General features: G+C 38.5%; 1 protein-coding gene across 1 annotated transcript; it reads right to left on the bottom strand.

Annotated features, from left to right (window-relative positions):
• Positions 1–15,007: 15,007 nt before the first annotated feature.
• Positions 15,008–18,938, bottom strand: LOC109171258 (UPF0587 protein C1orf123 homolog). Its single transcript, XM_019320323.1, has 4 exons — positions 18,733–18,938; positions 17,503–17,607; positions 16,907–17,074; positions 15,008–15,384 (listed from the first exon to the last, which is right to left on the bottom strand). Exons 1-4 carry the CDS (start codon positions 18,832–18,834, stop codon positions 15,262–15,264), a joined length of 498 nt encoding a protein of 165 aa, XP_019175868.1. The 5' UTR covers positions 18,835–18,938; the 3' UTR covers positions 15,008–15,261.
• Positions 18,939–20,069: the final 1,131 nt, after the last annotated feature.

The raw sequence follows: 20,069 nt of genomic DNA, 5'->3' as shown, positions 1-20,069 counted from the left end.
GAATTTTGGCTTGTGTTTGGTGTTGGGTTTTTGCAAGAGTCAAGCGATCACTCTTTCCTTAAAACCTTATTTGCCACCTCCCAAAGATGCTAGGAGCATTGTGGCCTAGGTTTCACAGGATAAAACTTGCTAGTAATTCAATGTTTGAGCATTCAAACAAAGAATCCGGCGAGCAAGACAAGGCTATGAACACAATAGGCAAAAGAAAGAGTAGAAGCAGAGAGTTTTGAGGCAAAAAAGATGAACTTTCGTGTTCAGTTTTTCTGTGTGTAAATCTCTACTCCCCAACTCCTCTTTATATAGGGTTGAAGGATTAAATAGCTCTTAATAGGACACTTTAAGGCACCCCCCACTACACCTGGTAACAGCAGCCATTACCATGGGTTTAAATTCAAAATTTAAGATTGGATTTAATTCAAAGAATTAATTCCGTAACAGTAAGAATTGAACACCCAACGGTCACAGACTGCGCAGGTTCGTGTAGGCCGAAACTCCCAGTTTCGACCACATCCAGTGGCATATGTTGGAAAATGGGACAACATTCGTGCCCGCAGGTGCCAGCCCACACGAGCTCAGGCTTAACCAAACCTTTTTCAATCTCGTCTAGTTGGAATTTGATTTGCACCACACCCCCCGCACGAGAGAGCCTCTATGCTATACAATTCTACAAGTTTCAAAAGAGCTCTTGTATATAAGGGGGGAAAAATCCTCTTTCCAAACCAATGTGGGACAAAAGCTCACTTTTTCCCTTCATTTTCCAACTCAAATGGGTCTACTTTGAGAATCAATATCTCATTCACCCATTATCCGTTTTGAGCGTACAATATATCGATCTCTTCGTCTCACTACGAAGAATCCGAATCCACTTTGACCCGACCCAAATCGGAAGTGGACCCCACTGATAATTGTACCACAAAATACCCACTTAACATGCCATTTTAAGCTATTTTTTCCAACAATCCCCCACATGAATGAAAATTGATTTTCGGGGTTCAAACGGTCGATCCCTGCATAGGATAGGTAGGGAGTCACTATACCCTTTGAACATTCCCTTGTGAAGACATGTTTACTCTACTGGCTGTACGGTAGAACGCGATGTCTTTGAACTGACTGCCGTTTGTGTAGACGATGACATATCTCACACAGGAATCTCCCAACCATGCTCTTGCTCTCACGAGTGTGCCCGTTTTGGTCGTGGGTCACCGTTCCTGGTTCTGCGAGAGTTTCTAAAGAATTGTGCCCAACAATTCTCCTTTGAAGCGACCCTCACTTCTCTCTTACATAGGTGATTCTTTCTCGAGTATCCCGCATACTCAAGAATCATTAAAGCATTAACATGCTAGCCTCTTGCGAGAGTCACTGTTTTAACGAGGAGTGGTAGGGAGTCCGAGACCCCCACAGTGACGCGCTCCGTTCCATAATTTAGTTGTCCCATTGAACCTAGGTGCCAGCTAGGTTGGGTATCCACTATAGAACTTTTTAGTCCAAGGGCATTAGACCCATTCCTCGTTTCAACTTCTCCACAACTTCTTTGCCTAACCCTTTGGTCAGCGGATCCGCTATATTGTCTTTTGACTTTACGTAGTCAATCGAGACAACACCAGTTGTGAGTAGTTGTCTAATGGTATTATGTCTACGAGCACGTGTCTAGACTTACCATTATACATATGACTCTTACTCTCCCAATTGTGGCTTGACTATCGCAATGCACACATATTGGAGGTACCGGTCTTTCCTAATTAGGAATATCCTCTATAAAATGGCGTAACCATTCAGCCTCTTCACAACCTTTGTCCAAGGCTATCAGCTCAGATTCCATCGTGGATCTAGCTATCACAGTTTGCTTAGAGGATTTCCATGCAACGGCTGCACCGGCTAGTGTAAACACGTAGCCACTCGTGGACTTAGAGTCCTTAATATCATATATCCAATTCGCGTCGCTATACCCTTCAAGTACAGCGGGATATCTCCCGTAGTGCAGTCCAAGGTCACGAGTATACCTCAAGTATCTCATAACCTTTACTATTGCCTTCCAGTGCATAGCACTGGGGTTACTCGTATATCTACTGAGTTTACTAACCGCATAGGCAATATCCGGCCTAGTACAACTCATAAGATACATCAAACTACCAATAACCCGAGCATATTCCACTTGTGAAATACCTTCTCCGTGGTTCTTGGTTAGATGAATGTTTGTATCAAACGGTGTTCTAGCCATTTGACCATCATCCTTGTTAAACTTTTCAAGGATTTTGTCAATATAATGTGATTGGCTCAACACGAGACCATCAGGTCTTCTAATGATTCTAATCCCGAGGATTAAATCAGCCAAACCCATACCCTTCATGTCAAATCTCGCATTTAACATGTTTTTGGTAGACTTGATTATCCGATCATTACTACCAACGATGAGAATATCATCGACATATAAACAAAGAATGACGTCGCCGTCTATCGTTTCCTTAACGTAGACACATTTGTCACTTTCATTTATTTTAAAACCGTTAGTCAACATCGCATGGTCAAACTTCTCGTGCCACTGCTTAGGCGCTTGTTTTAAACCATAGAGCGATTTAACCAACATACACACTGTCCTTTCTTAGCCCGGAACCACAAACCCTTCGGGTTGTTCCATATAGATTTCCTCATCTAATTCGCCATTTAAGAAAGCGGTTTTCACATCCATTTGATGAACTTCCAAGTTCCGCAACGCGGCTAGGGCAAGTATCATCCTTATGGAGTTTATTCTCGTCAGGGAGAATACGTGTCGAAGTAATCGAGGCCCTCGCGTTGCCTGTAACCCTTGATTACAAGCCTAGCCTTATACTTCTCGATGGAACCGTCCGGTTTCATCTTCCTTGTAAAGACCCACTGGAGGAAGATCAACAAGTTCCCAAGTGTGATTCTGTAGAATAGAATCCACTTCACTTTTTATAGCCTCTTTCCACATTGGTTCTTCCGTAGAAGTCACGGCTTCTACATACGTTCAAGGCTCGTTCTCTATCAAACAAGATAGAAAATCGGGTTCGTTTTCTAATAAACAAGTTAGAGTACCCGAATCGTATTCTAACAAGTAAGTTAGAAAATCAGGACCGAATGATTTTCCAACTCTCGCCCGCTTACTGCGTCTCGGCTCGAGCTCGGGTTCTCTCTCGGATTCCCCACTATCATTATCCATAGTTTCGTCAAACATTCGTTTTGACGTACTAGGTCCCTCATTAGACCTATAAGGAAATATATTTTCGAAGAAATATGCATTCCTTGATTCTATTATCGTGTTCTCGTGTACGTCCGGATTATGGGACTCGTGTACTAAGAACCGATAAGCACTACTATTATGTGCATAGCCAATAAAGATACAGTCCATCGTCTTAGTACCTATCTTTACTTTCTTAGGTGTTGGCACCAATACTTTGGCAAGACACCCCCACACTTTCAGGTACTGGTAGGAAGGTTTCCTACCGTTCCACAGCTCATAAAGAGTCTTATCGAGCTTCTTGTGAGGTACCTTATTCAAAAGGTAATTACTTGTCAAAATCGCCTCACCCCACGCATCTTGAGGTAGGCCCGAACTTATAAGCATCGCATTCATCATATCTTTCAATGTACGATTCTTTCGTTCGGCAACACCGTTCGATTGAGGTGAGTAAGGTGTCGTACGCTCGTGTATGATACCTACACTTGCACAGAAGTCACCAATAGGTGCTTCGTACTCACCACCTCGATCGCTTCTAACCTTCTTAATTCTCCGATTAAGTTGGTTTTCCACTTCATTCTTATAAAGAATGAATTTATCAACGGCTTCATCTTTGCTTTTAAGCAAATACACATAGCAGTATCGTGTGCTATCGTCGATAAATGTGATAAAAATACTTATTACCACCTCTCCTTTGGATCGATCTAAAATCGCACAAATCACTATGGATTAATTCTAGTGGTTCAGTTTCCCTTTCAACCGATTTGAAAGGTACTTTCGTTAGTTTTGCGTCAACACAAATTTCACACTTGTTATTTGTGTCAATTTGAAAGTTAGGAATATGGTCCATGCTAATTAATCTACGCATAGAATTAAAATTAACATGACCTAGTCTACCATGCAACATATTGGAAGACTCAAGCAAGTAAACAGAATTAACTTTGCTTTTATTGATAACAGGAATTACACTGAGCTTGAAAAGCCCATCAGTTACATATCCTTTACCAACAAACATCCCTAACTTGGACAAAACTACTTTGTCTGACTCGAACATCATGCGAAAGCCATGCTTGTTCAACAGAGAGCCAGACACAAGATTCTTCCTCAGCTCAGGAACATACAGCACATTGTTCAACGTCAGTTCCTTCCCGGAAGTCATCTTCAGAACCACATTGCCCATGCCTTCCACAGCAGACTGAGCAGAGTTTCCCATCCACACCTTTTCACCCTCAACGGTCTCAAAGGTGTTGAACATCTCTCGGTTGCAACACAAGTGCCTGGTTGCACCGGTATCAATGAACCATTCACGAGGGTTTGAGCCCACGAGGTTCACTTCGGTCACCATAGTCGAAAGGCTAATCTCGACCTCCTTCTGACTGCTATCTCCAACAACATTGGCTTCAGAACTCTTGTTCTTCTTCCTTGGAGCCTTGCATTCAGATGCTCTGTGGCCATGCTTGCCACAATTGTAGCATTCACCAGGAAACTTGTTCTTGGTAACGCCCCACCTTTCGGACCTAGCTTTCGCTTGTCCTTCTTGTTCCTCTTGGAGCACTTACCGTGCTCCACAACGTTGGCCTTAGCGCCAACAACGATAGGAACTTTCCTATCATTTGTCCTGTTCCCTTCCTCAATCCTGGGTCGCTGGATCAGGTTCTCCAGATTCATCTCCTTTCGCTTATGCTTAAGGTAGTTCTTGAAGTCCTTCCAACCTGGAGGCAACAAATGGATCACAGATCCCACTTAGAAGGCTTCACTCAGCACCATGCCCTCGTCACGGATCTCATCGAAGATTAATTGCAAATCTTCTACCTGACTTAACACGGTTTTTGAATCAATCATTTTGAAGTCGAGGAATCGGCCAACCACAAATTTCTTTGAGCCGGCATCCTCACTTCGGTATTTGTGATCCAAAGCTTCCCACAACGCTTTTGATGTACTTATCTTTCGATATACATCATATAGCGTGTCACACAATCCATTCAGGATGTAGTTTCGGCAAAGGAAGTCCGAATCCTTCCAATAGCCAACTGCCATCACGGATTGTGCATCTTGTTCCTTCAATTCGAGAACCTTCTCAAACAATAACCTTACCAAGCTGAGAGCTGCTAGCTAGAACAACATCTTTTGTTGCCACCTCTTGAAGTTCGAACCAACACCGGTGAACTTCTCCGGCTTTTCAGCCGAACCACTCGGTACCGAAGGTACCCGAGACATGGGAATATATCCCTCAGTGCTCCCACCATCTTGTGAACCAACGTTCACTGGTGTAGCTTGGGAATTAGCAACATTGTTGCCGTTTCCTCCATTGTTGTTCTCAACAACATTTTCTTCCCCATTGTTAACGATAGGCAACTCGGGGTTCTCCATTTCTTCAAGGAAATTAGAGAAAACAACCAACGGGAAAACAAGGAATAAGGTTTTAAGACTGTTGGATCCGTTGGTAGAAAAAACAAATAATAATCAAAAAATAGGATTATTATTTTCTGGAAAACAAGGGAAGGAAAGATGGAGAATTTTGGCTCGTGTTTGGTGTTGGGTTTTTGCAAGAGTCAAGCGATCACTCTTTCCTTAAAACCATATTTGCCACCTCCCAAAGATGCTAGGAGCGTTGTGGCCTAGGTTTCCCAGGATAAAACTTGCTAGTGATTCAATGTTTGAGCATTCAAACAAAGAATCCGGCGAGCAAGACAAGGCTATGAACACAGTAGGCAAAAGAAATAGTAGAAGCAGAGAGTTTTGAGGCAAAAAATATGAACTTTCGTGTTCAGTTTTTCTGTGTGTAAATCTCTACTGCCCAACTCCTCTTTATATAGGGTTGAAGGATTAAATAGCTCTTAATAGGACACTTTAAGGCACCCCCCCCCCCCACTACACCTGGTAACAGCAGCCATTACCATGGGTTTCAATTCAAAATTTAAGATTGGATTTAATTCAAAGAATTAATTCCGTAACAGTAAGAATTGAACACCCAACGGTCACAGTCACAGACTGCACAGGTTCGTGTAGGCCGAAACTTACGAGTCCAAGGCACGTGTTTCGGCCTCATCAGTGACGACATTTGTGCCGGCGCACACGAGCTCGGGCTTGAATCAAGCCTTTTTCAATCTCGTCTACTTGGAATTTGATTTGCACCCCCCCTCCCCCCGCGCGCGAGAGAGCCTCTATGCTATACAATTCTACAAGCTTCAAAAGAGCTCTTGTATATAAGGGGGGCAAATCCTCTTTCCAAACCAATGTGGGACAAAAGCTCACTTTTTCCCTTCATTTTCCAACTCAAATGGGTCTACTTTGAGAATCAATATCTCATTCACCCATTATCCGTTTTGAGCGTACAATATATCGATCTCTTCGTCTCACTACGAGGAATCCGAATCCACTTTGACCCGACCCAAATCAGAAGTGGACCCCACTGATAATTGTACCACAAAATAGCCACTTAACATGCCATTTTATGTCATTTTAAGCTATTTTTTCCAACATTTTATAAAGTATCAAATACATTTTCTGGAAGAAAATATCCAACTTCCAATGTTTTTATCATATTGATGTCTGAGATTAAGGTTAATTTGTGCAATTGGGTTGAGTCAACTGATTTGATGATAGCAAATGTAGCTAAAAGTATGCTTGCAAAGTTTGATAAATATTAGGAAGTGGTGCATGTGATTCTGGCTGTAGCTAATGTTCTTGATCCAAGGTATAAATTAGGAGTTGTTAAATTCTTCTTTCAAACATTCTATAGAGATAAAGTTGCATCAGAAATTGAGAGGGTTAAGACATATTGCAATGATTTGTGTCATGAATATGAGTGTTCTTCTATATCAATCTTTGCAAGTAAACGCGTCCAATCTAATGTTGAAGGCGAAAACTTGACTCAAGGTGACCCAATTAGGGACAAATTGAAAAACTTTATGCAAATTTCTCACATGGGTGAGACATCAGAGTTGGACTCGTATTTAGAGGCTAAGAGGTTACCATTTGATGATCAATTGGATGTTTTATCATGGTGGCAAACTAAAGGAAAGAAATATCCAACTTTGAGTATGGTTGCTAAGGATATATTAGTTATTTCAGTTTCCATCGTTGCTTCAAAATCTGCTTTCAGTACTAGTGGTAGATTGGTGTCTCCTCATCGTAGTAGACTTCATCAAAATATTTTGGAGGCATTAATGTGTTCTCAAAGTTGGTTGCTTGAAAGTAAGAAATTTTATTTGAACAAATTATTTTTAATTGATTATTCATTACTTTACCATACTAAAATAATATTTGTAGGTAATTGCACCTTGGAGGATTATGAAATTGATGAAGATTTACTCATTCATCATGAATTAGAACCTTAGAGGTGTTTATTAAATTATATTGTTTAAAAATTATATTGTTTAAAAGTTCAATTATATATATATATATATATATATATATATATATATATATATATATATATATATATATATATATATATATATATATATATATATATATATATATATATAGCCACTGATCCAAAGAGTTAACTACTCGAATCTATCCAAGTAGCCTTGTTGTTGGCAAATTTTAGGTGTTGGTTTTACCTGCTCAAAATCCTTTTCTTTTGCTCTCATCACTTCTCTCGTTTCCATGAAAAAAAACTGCCAACACTTCTGTAAATTGTACGAAATGCTCACCTGTTGTTCTTGTTTGCCAAGCTTCTAGTTTGAGTGCTCAAACTTTAAACTGTAATCTGTTTTATCCTGTGAGACTAACGCTACAACATTTTTAGCACCCTCGAGAGGTAGCGAATCGATTTTAAGAAAAGTGTGTGTACATACGACTCAAATTTCTTCTCCTTATCGTTTCTTGTGTTGGGTTTATATTCTCATAACTGAATTCCTATTTTCGGTATTTATTTATTTTTTAAAATTATAAATCCCATTATTTTCGAATTATATATAGTTATATATGTTTCAAAATTTTATTACACACACACATAAAATTGTGAACTCAACAATAGTTGCAAAAAGATGAAAACATGATATTCAACCACACAGAACATGGAAAACAAGGTAATTATATGACAAAGTGATCAGTGATGAGAAACTTTTTATTAATAATTGCCAAGCTTATATAGCACTACTGAAAGCAAGAGCTGTAACTGAAAGTAAACAACATGATTACTTTAACAAGCTTTGGAGTTATTACCTTGAGAGTTGAGATAGAAAGAACAAATCCTAATAGCACATGCCTTGTAAAATTGACAAATTTGCAATATGAAGGTGGCTATAAAGATTTTTAAGGTTCTATATGTGTTGGGAAGCTTGTAGAGTGGGCTATAGGTATTGTAGGCTATAATTGGGGTAGATGGTTGCCACTTGAACGAAAAATATTAGGGGTCACTATTGTTAGCAATAGGAGTTGATGGTGATGATGATGGTGATGCTGATGGCAATGTATTTTCAATTGCTTATTCAATAGCTGAAGCCTGAAGGTAAGATAAAATTAAAGGAATCGTGGAGTTAGTTGTTAGAAAGGCTGACAAATGATTTGGCTATTAGTCTATTACTAAAGTTGACCAAAACGAAATGACCTTTATTTCAAGTAAATGACTTGATCCTTATTACTAGTTTTTTTTGTTGTTGAGTTAACCTTTATTTTACGCTGAAAAATGACTTTGTTATTTTTTGTTGCAAACAACCAAAAGGGATTACTCTATGCTTTTGAGAGTGTGCTTCCTCGAGCTACTCATAAGTAAAATACTTTGATTTTTTTAGAATGTGCAAATATATGAGAAGTAAACTATATTATTATATGTAGTGTGATGGCATCCCGGTTATGTTACCATTCTAAATGGATGGTCATAGGTTTGAACTCCAGTGATGGGGCTTAAATTGTCTGAGAAAGTATAGAACAGATACTACCTTGTAAAGAATCATGAGTATTAAGACTCTATCTGTACTCCCAGCTAAGCTAGGGTTTCTTTCCCATGGCCGGATCTGTACTCTTGTAATTATCACTTAAGCTAGGGTTTCTTTTCCATGGCTGATGGATCTGTCAATTCGTCCAAACGGACCGTTTCCAATGCTGCTATCTCATCGATCACTATAACCGTAACCACCATGTCCACCGCCCACCACTTTATCAGTGTAAAACTGACTTATCGAAACTTCTTATTCTAGAGAGCTCAAGTTGTTCATTTCCTCAACAGACATGATCTAATGGGTTTCATCGACGGCTCAAACCCGTGTCCGCCGGCCATGATCTCTTCCGGCGAAGAGGGGGCGTTGCCGCGGCCGAACCCCGATTGTCTCGCATGGGTTCACCAAGATCAAGCGCTCCTCTCTGTGCCCATGTCCTCATTATTAGATGAAGTTATGCCCTTGGCGATCGGGCATCGCACAAGCCAAGCAGTGTGGACTATCGTCACCTCTGCCCTCGCCTCGTCGTCTCGATCTCGCTCGTTGAATCTTCTCGGGCAGCTCCATACGCTTCAGCAAGTTGACGCCTCCGTTGCCGATTACATCGGCCGAGCTCAGGTTCTAATCGAGGATCTTACCCTCGTTGGTCGGCATGTTTCTCTTGAGGAGAAAAATCTATACGTCTTCAGGGGGTTGAAGACCGAGTTCCGGGGTCTTCTGTCTTCTCTCAACGTTTGCGGACAGTTGATAACTTTACATGAACTCTCTGACCTCCTCGGTGTAAAGGAGTTCATCGCCAACAGTGGACCAGGAGATTCGCCGATGCCCTTCGCTGTGTAGAAAGGCGTGTTAGGAATATAGCGAAAAATGCGGAAGCGAATAATCGAAAATTGAGAATTATAGAAGTTAAATAATAGGAAAAATATAAAATGACAAAATAAATTACTAAGAGTGGGAAAATATAAATAAATAAATATAAATAAATAAATAAATATATATATATATATATATATATATATATATATATATATATATATATATGTGTGTGTGTGTGTGTGTGTGTGTGTGGGGGGGGGGGGGGGGTGGGGGGGGGGGAATTGAAACACAGAGATAATGAATTCAAAAATGAATTGATGTAAGGGATGATTGATACAAAGAGAAAGCTAGTTATTTATCAGTAAAGAAATGAGAGAAATAAGCACATGAAGTGGAGAACGTGCTGCAGTTTCGGCATACATGAATGATGGAGTATGGTTAGTGGCATACGTGGATTTGAGTCATACTCATGTCCTAACAATCTCCATCTTGGATCAAATCCATTGTGGGAATTAATGACTGAAACAGTCGACTAAACTCAAACACTGCTTGAATTTAGCAATAGGAAGAGCCTCAGAATAGCAGGATGGATCACCATCAACATCCTATGAGACTGAAAGAGTATAAGCAACCAAGTTGGTTTCATCATCACTAGCATACGTAACAGGTTTTTTGATTGTTCTCCTAGGCCGATCCATAACAATGGAATACTCTCGTTGTGGCTCGACGAGAGGTGCGGTGCTAGTAGATGCATCATCTTTAGTATTACCTTCAGTGGTAGTAATATTATCTCTAGGCCTGACCTCAAACTCCACCTTCTCACCAGTACTCTGCGTCTCACCTATACTGGGAACTTTTCTAGAAGAAAGTAGTGCATTTTCGTCAAAAGTGATATCTCGACTCAAAATCATTTTCTGAGAATCAGGTGACTATAGACGGATACCTTTTTGACTCAGAAGCATAACCAAGGAAAATGCATTTGACAGCTCTCGGGTTTAATTTACCCGTACTGGAATGAGCATATGCAGGACATCTAAAAACTCTTAAGATAGAGTAGTCAACAGGATTCCCTGAGCAAAATTCCAATTTGAAATCAAGGGATGAATGTGGAGATCTATTCACCAAATAGCAAGCAGTAGAAACGGCCTCGGTCGAAAAATCACGTTGTTTCCATAACCCAGCAATAGAGAGCATACAACGAGCTCTCTCCAATAGAGTCATGTTCATACGTTCGGCAACACCATTCTACTGGGGTTTACCAGGCAAGGTTTTGTGCTTGGCGATTCCATTTGCCGCACAGAAGTCATTGAAATCTAACACATAGAACTCCAAGTCATTGTTTGTCCTGAGCTTCTTGACTTTTTTCCTTGTCTGAGTCTCAACAAGTATTTTTCACTTTTTGAAAATAGAAAAAGCCTGATTTTTGTGTTTCATAAAATAGACCCAAACTTTACGAGAGAAGTCATCAATAATAGACATAAAATATCTACAACCTCTCGTAGACTGGAATTTAGTTGGTCCCCATAAATCGGAATGTATATATTCCAATACATCTTTAGTACGGTGTGTAGCAGTAGAGAAACTAACCATCTTTTGTTTTCCAAAAACACAATGCTCACAAAATTGTAATTTACTCGTACCTGAACCACCAAAGAGGCCTTTCTTGCTCAGGAAATGCATGTTTTTCTCACTCATATGCCCTAGACGCATATGCCATAATTGAGTGAGATCTGCACATCGATGAGGACACTGCTACTGAACCTGTCACAGTACTGCCATGCAAGACGTACAAGCTTCCAGAACGAGAAGCTTTCATGAGAACAAGAGAGCCTTTTATGACCTTCAGAACTCCACCTTCAGCTATGTATTTGCACCCCAGACTTTCCAAGGTGCCCAAGGATATCAGATTGCGTTTCAAATCAGGAATATACCGAACATTGGTAAGAGTCCTGATAACGTTATAATGAGTTTTAATCTGCACACTTCCAATTCACCATCAACCAGTTCCAGAGAGACGAACCAGTCTTTATGAAGACACATGTGGAATGTACAACCAGAGTCCAGAGTCCACTCGGTTTCGTTCCGTTTGCAACTGAAGCTAACAGATAACATAACATCGCCTTCTGAATCACTTTCAACAACACTAGCTTCAACGGACTTCTTTTCTCTCTCTCTTGCTTATTCTTCAGCTTAAAGCATTCAGTCACATCGTGACCATGTTTCTTGCAATACTTACAGGATTTGTTGGACTTACGTCCTTTGGACTTGGATCTAGATTTTTTATTGTTACTCTCGCTTTCATGTGAACGACCCCTTACGGTCAAGCCTTCACCTTTGTCCTCAGATTTAATTTCAAAGTCAAACTTTTCTTTGGACAATAGGTTTGACTCAACATTGCCGAAAGTATGGGTATCACTACTATTACCATACAACACAATTTCTTTGAAGTGCTTGTATGATTTAGGGAGAGAGACAAGCAATAAAACAGCACGATCCTCATCTTCAATTATGACATCAATATTCTCCAAGTCCAATAAAATAGAATTGAATTCATCCAAGTGAGATTTAATAGAAGTACCTTCCGTCATACGGATTGTGTACAGACGTTTCTTCAGGCATAGCGTGTTCGCCAGAGATTTGGCCATGTAAAGCAAATCCAGCTTGGACCATAAATCTGACGCAGTCGTCTCACTTACCACCTCATGTAGAACCTCTTTAGACAGGCACAAAAGAATAGTTGAACGTGCCTTGTCATCCAAATCTTCCCAATCTTCATCTGTCATTGACTCATTGCAACTGGTTTCTGCTTCTTCCCAACTAGCGCTTTCTTCAAACCGTTATGGGTTAGAACGACTTCCATTTGAACCTTCCAGATAGAGAAACTAATTTTCCCGTCGAACTTCTCGATATCGAACTTGGTAACAATCGACATCTTTGAAAATAACTCTCAAATAAACCGCTCTGATACCACTTGTTAGGAATATAGCGGAATAATGCGGAAGCGAATAATCAAAAATTGAGAATTATAGAAGTTAAATAATAGGGAAAATATAAAATGACAAAATAAAGTACTAAGAATGGGAAAATATAAATATTATATATATATATATATATATATATATATATATATATATATATATATGTGTGTGTGTGTGTGTGTGTGTGTGTGTGTGTGTGTGTGTGTGTGTGTGTGTGTGTGTGTGTGTGTGTGTGCGCGCGTGCGCTCACGTGAGGGAATTGAAATACAAAGGTAATGAATTCAAAAATGAATTGATGTAAGGGATGATTGAATATACAAAGAGAAAGCTAGTTATTTATACAGTAAAGAAATGCGATAAATAAGCACATGAAGTGGAGAACGTGCTGCAGTTTCGGCATACATGAATGATGGAGTATGGTAAGTGGCACACGTGGATTTGAGCCATACTCATGTCCTAACAAGGCAGACAGCAGCAGCATGGCAAGGGGGGCCAGTCACGTGGTGGCGATCATGATTCCGGACAGTCTGGCGGTCAATCTGGCCAGGCTCGTGGCGATGGTGGTGGTGGTCGTGGCAATGGTGACCGTGGCCGTGGCGAAAGGAAAGGCAATCACCAACCCAAGTGTCAACTTTGTGGGATCCTAGGGCACACTGCGGTTACTTGTTACAAGCGGTATGAAAAGGATCCTCAAGCTAATATGATTTATCAGGAAACTCCTTCAGATTCCTCACAAGGCTCTCATACTTGGTTCCTAGACACGGGTGCAACAAATCATGCTACTCCAGATATAGCAACACTCTCTATCTCGGATGAGCATAATGGTAATGACACACTCTATACCGGTGATGGTACAAGTTCGCCTATTAGTCATATTGGTCATGCTTCTTTTCATACCCCCTCTAGGTTGTTTCATTTGTCTAATATACTTCATGTTCCCACATTATCTACCTCTTTATTATCTGTTCAAAAATTTGCATCTATTAATAAAGTATTTTTTGAATTTCACCCATCCTTTTTTGTTGTGAAGGATACCAACACCAAGGAGATCCTTCTTCAAGGCAATAGTTCTGGTGGGTTATACACACTACCAGTTCCAAGTTCGTCACCTTCCGCGTTTCTTTCAGCTTGTGCGTCTCCGTCTGTTTAGCATGATCGTTTGGGTCATCCACACCATCGTATCCTTAGTCGTGTTCTTCATTTTTGTTCAGTTAGTGGGTCTAGTAATCCTATTCGTTGTAATTCTAGATTATGGAATGCGTATTAATTGGGTAAATCTACTCGTTTTCCATTGCCTCATCAAATCTGACAAATCATTTGTCAGCCTCTCTACTCTCTTTGTTCTTACGACAATCTTACATCTTCATGTTTATTCTACCTTTAAGTATATATCACTTGCAAGTTCACCATTTAGGAATTGATAGGCCAATGGACACAATAATATATAACAGTAATAACTGAGAATTAGATTATTTAACCAGTGAGTCAGTGACACCACAGCCTTCCAGAAATGATTTGTTTTTACCTCCGCGAGCGACAGCACAGGCTTCCATCGCAGCAAGCCAAGGGCAGGTGGAGGATACGTGACCCACGTGCAACAGAAACCTTTGGCACGTTGTTGTCATGAACTAGACAAACCTTGAAATTCGTGCGGGCATTTCAAGCTTTGTCTCTCAGTCTGTCTATTTGGTTGGACACTTGGACTTTTGCCCAACAGAATACAGATTCTGATTACACTACATAGTACATACATATCAATCGTGGTTCCAGTTGGCGTAAGGAACATAAACAAGCTTACAAGTCCACACCACGTATTGACATACAAGCAAAAGCAGGACAACTACAGATATGAGATAACAAACCCCAAAAATAAAAGATACTCGAGACTCATTTGTGTCTGATTCGATTAACGAAGTTTGACAATATTAGTATATACGAAGTAATATAAATTTATATATTTAGAAACTACGTAAAAAGTACTATAAAATACAAAAATTTAAATTTAAAAATAACTAAAACTAATAAAGAAAATAAATAAGGCAGGAAAAACTTGGTTTGACCAATGAATAATAAATAGGACAGATAAAATAGTACAGATGGAGTATTAATGTTCAAAATTAAAGGCAAGGGAACAAACACTAGACTAGAGGAATCATACATATGCAAAGCACTCCAATAAATTTCATGCAGTATTCTGAAAACATAGCACAAGTCCCAATTCATCAATTTAGGCATTAATGAGACTCAGAGATAAACTTTGATTACCAAACAACTAGATCTCTGTTGATTGAACATAAACTGCAAGGAAAATGCTCAAACTTCCCTTCACTCTTTTTATGCATTTATACACGGTCAGTTAAACATCAATTTTCCTTCCATTTACCTACTTCACCACTGTAAATTTTGCACTAGGGTTGGAAATCATAACTGGGCATTCCCCCTTCTCATCATAGTCGGCGTACTCCCCTTCAGACAAGTCAATGCCCTCGAATTTTGTTCCTTCAATCTGTAGAGAATCAATATTGCTTAAGCCAGACAGCAGTTATAACTAACATAAAGATGAAATTAAATAAATAAAATGCAGAAAACTGAAAGAACAGATAAACATAAGAAATACAACAAATCCAATACATTTTGGAGTTAATGAAACTGTGTCCTCGATTCTACAAGAATATGCTTTATGCCAAATTTTACATATATTTCATCTACTACATAACACAAAATCAGAAAGACAATTGAAAGGAAACACTAGGTTGAACTCATGCAAGTACAGAATTGCAGTTAGAAACAATTTGATGTTCTGAGCTCCCCATTAGGAGAAAGTATGAATTGTTTGGATCTCATTAGCAAAGCAGTTTGGGATACTATACGAGAATGGTAGTGAGGCTTTCAAGAAGACAAGGGGATATGCTGTTAGATTCCTATGGCATATCATTTTTATAAAATTGGGGCGTGTGTTAAGAGTGCCTGCATCTGATCATTGAACTCACATATAAGAACTCAACATATCCAGGCATAATTGAATGGGACTGGACAAAATAAGTTTGGGAAATTTCAGCCAACAAAATTCCAAACTCTCTCCACATACTTCAAAGAAATCTGCTTTTGTTTCTCTCATCATAAAAACTTAAGTTTCACAATATATCAAAAGAAATCAGAAAAACTAGTAACAATGATCAAATCATAATAGTCATTTCAAGGCATGGATTCTATATAGTAAATGAATCAAGATATATGCTAGGATTCAAAGAATCATATCTTCAACTTACAAGAAACAATCTTGGATAAATAGTTTATCAGCCCTAGACATACAATAATTTACTTAACACTCTAACAGGCTGTTCTTGCCTTTTTCACATCTTACTGTCTTAGATAGAATTCTTTAGTCCCTCACAATAGTTGCAGTGATTTAATGCACCTAAACTTTGTCATGAGTGGATTAAAAATGTTACTGAGAAAGGAAAAGTAAAGATGTGGGTGTGAGAGGGGGAGGGGAGGCGAAAGAAAGGGGAATTGTTAAATTTACAAGGTAGTTTCTCATTTGTAATCTACGTTCAGATTCTAATACCAGACTGTCTCGTTGTTATGGGGAAATACTTCCATGGTGAGAAAACAGCACTTCTAATTGCATGCCAACAAGGAAATTGCTAACACATTGAACAAGTTTTATGGGGATGACAGGAAAAAAAAAAAAAAAAAAAAATCAAGACTATTTATAGTAATGTGAGACTATTGGTTTTACCCTTTGTACTATATATTATATCCTTGGAGTAAGGCATTATAGATCTCTCCTTGAATATGCTCAAGACTGGTCAAATGTATTTAATTAAGCAGACTAGTCTGAATTAACAACCAGTAGAGACTGGTGCTAAGTGAATGTCTGGACACATTCGCCAAGCTATTTCAGTATTCAGTTCACAAAAAACAAAGAGTCAGTGAGGATAAGAAAGGACCATTTAACAATTTAATATAGTTACAACTCTTTCACTCTCCAATAAAATGCAAAAAGCCATAAAAGAACTTCTTACAGATTCAGCTTGCCATGTACCACCAAAGTGAAATTCCAAAGGCTCAAAACCCCTGCAATCAAAGGCCATTACAGGCATAAATGATCCTGCTTGACTAGCTTCCTGAGTCAATGGACGGCCTTGGCCAGTGATCATGGTCAAATTTCCAGACCTCCCGCAGAACTTGCACTGAGGTGAGTTCAAACCAAACAATAAACAAGAGGATAATTTCAAATAGAAATACATAAAAGCTACAAAAATTCAGACAGGTTTAAAAGATACAGATAGTAATGGAGTTAGGCCATTGGAAGGAACCATATGCAACAAATTCAACATTATACTAAATCACTTTAGCAACAAACTATAGCCTAGAAAATGATAATTACCTTGAGCAAATTGTTAACATCAACACAAGTTGTATTAAATGATATATTGTACATGTAAACTTAAATATCCACTCTAGAATCTGTGAAATGAAATCTTTGTACATATACTCTAACTTAAATATCCACTCTAGAATCTGTGAAATGAAATCTTTGTACATATACTCTACCATAAATATCCAAAAGGCATAGAAGACAAGCATATTCAACTGAATATGTAAGACAATAGATCACCTTCTGTACAAGGTGTGCATTCCCCCTGCCTGTAGGAAGTGGAACAGTTTCATTCAAGCTCACACACGTCTCCTTCTCAGTCACCTCACCACAACCGCATTTCAGCTGTGCAAGTTAAGCAGATAATAACAAAGATAAATGTGAGAACAGTGCTGCACTCTACAGATTAACTCGGTTTCTTATGCATTGCAGAATCATGTGACTGCATAAACATTTATACAAGTCAAAACGCAATTTAGATCACTAAATAGGCTATATTTTATCTATCGCTGCACCTAATCTACTTCAGTCCTCATATCATGCTCCATCTTTTCAACTTTGATGCTGTTAACTTCTTCTTCTTCTTCTTCTTTTTTAACTTATATGTTCCTTCAATTTTGCAGACTTATGAGATTCTGACTTTTTGGAAAGTAGGCTATTTGAGATTCTAAATATCAGCTCATAAAAGTTATACTTAGTTTTAGAGCAAAACTTGAAAAGAGAATAGCTGATTAGCTGATTCCAATTTCCCAATCCTTGGATCATAGATTAGACCCAAAAGACAAGTTAGAAGAGCACATTTCATTTTCTGTTCAATACTAGATTCACGTGTCATGCTATCCACCCTGTAACCACATATGGCTGCAAAGTGACTTAACCTTACAGATACACAGATGGAGAGCATTTGTGTACACAAATTTGCATCTAAGTACATGCAGAAAATCACCTACAGTAAGGGATGTGAACCATAAGTTCATTGTACAAACTAAAGTCCAGCAAAGGAAAAGGCAGCAGTGAAGAAACTGTGTATCCAGATTTTACCATAAAATTTCATCTAAGACATACCTAAAGCATATATTCACTTGCAGACTTACACTTAGCTCCCTACATAACATAAGACTAGCTTTGAGCCTTTGAACTCCAAAAACAAGCAAATTACATACAAGCCTGGAATCTAGCAATCTACCAAATGTAAGTACACATTCATCTACGCACGCCTATAATTGCATAGTTGCGTAGAAATGTGCAGTAAAACATCACATATTCAACAAAACTAGATCATCAAGCCCTAGAATCACAGTAAAGAAATACATAATTACATACACAAGTAATGCAACTCTACAGAATACAGAACAAATATAAGAGCCAAGAGTAGATGATTAGAAGGCACAAAACGTATTGATTCCACGAAAACGTAGCAGATATTTAGTTATTCATATAATAATATATGGGATGAGGAAGGAGAAAAACCTTGAACATGAAGGGGAAGTTGACATCGTCAGAACCGCCTTGGGGCTGAAGGTTGGTGAGGTTCTCCAGCTCCGCCGTGATCATCAACAAGTACTGCACCATTTGTTTCCTCTCTCTATCAGCTTCTAATCTACGCTTCCACTGTTTTGAGTATATCTTTTACAAAATCTCAGCTCCAGCCTCCAGGAAGAACCGAAGAACATTGAAGTGTTTGGGATTTATCCAAGTATATATATCTTGGGCTTTTTGGTGTATGAGTCCAGAAACTTCGAAGATTCATGGAATAGGCAAATTATTGTATGGACCATGGTCCACACAGTGTTATGTGGACCATAATAAAATGTACATTTTTAATATACTAAATGTACATTATTTTTGTAAAAATGTACATTATACAATATAATGTATACTCAGTACAAAAATAATGTACATCCCCTGAATACAATATACATTATTTTTGTACTGAATATACATTATTTTTGTACTGAGTGTACATTATTTTACAGTACACAAAATATGGTTCACACAACTTGTGTGGACCATGGTCCACACAATAATGATTGCATAGAATATATTGAGCAAAATGGGCCTTTAAAAAAAAACAAAAACAAAAACAAAACAAAACAACTAGACAGCCAATCGTTATACCCTGCACCACGTCGCGCATAGCACTGTGCGCCCCACGCCTCCTAAAACGACATCGTTTTGATAAGTTATGTAGAGAGTTGACGTGATTATGTGTATTTATTTATACAATTATGTGTATTTATTTATACAATTATGTACATTTTTTATACAATTATGTACATCTTTTTTATACAATTATGTACATCCGAAACAGGAAATTTTGAAGATTCATAGAATATATATTGAGCAAAATGGGCCTTAAAAAAAAACCAAAAACAAAAACAAAACAAAACAACTAGACAGCCAATCGTTATACCCTGCACCACGGCACGCATATCACTGTGCGCCCCACGCCTCTCAAAACGACGTCGTTTTGATAAGTTATGTAGAGAGTTGACGTGATTATATGTATTTGTTTATACAATTATGTACATTTTTTATACAATCATGTACATCTTTTTTATACAATTATGTAAATCCGAAACAGGAAATTTATGTGTATTATGTTAAGAGTTGATGTTTATTATGTTAAAAGTTTATGTATATAATGTATTATGTTATACTAGTATTTGAACCCGTGCGATGCACAGTATAATAATATGATGAGAACAATTATCTGTCAATAATGTATTATAGACAGGGATGTAATTATAAAATACAAAATACAATTGGGCATATGCACATTAACTATAATAAAATAAAAATTACGT

The sequence above is a fragment of the Ipomoea nil genome, unplaced genomic scaffold, assembly GCF_001879475.1.
Source record: "Ipomoea nil cultivar Tokyo-kokei standard unplaced genomic scaffold, Asagao_1.1 scaffold3401, whole genome shotgun sequence".
Taxonomy (NCBI): Eukaryota; Viridiplantae; Streptophyta; class Magnoliopsida; order Solanales; family Convolvulaceae; genus Ipomoea; species Ipomoea nil.
This window is presented reverse-complemented; position numbering and strand designations above follow the sequence as displayed.

Coding starts and splice junctions, on each gene's coding strand:
- LOC109171258 (XM_019320323.1), bottom strand. CDS start 18,834: ATGGTGCAGTACTTGTTGATGATCACGGCGGAGCTGGAGAACCTCACC. Junction 17,608..18,732: donor ACTTCCCCTTCATGTTCAAG/GTTTTTCTCCTT, acceptor TAACTTGCACAG/CTGAAATGCGGTTGTGGTGA. Junction 17,075..17,502: donor ATGCACACCTTGTACAGAAG/GTGATCTATTGT, acceptor AACTCACCTCAG/TGCAAGTTCTGCGGGAGGTC.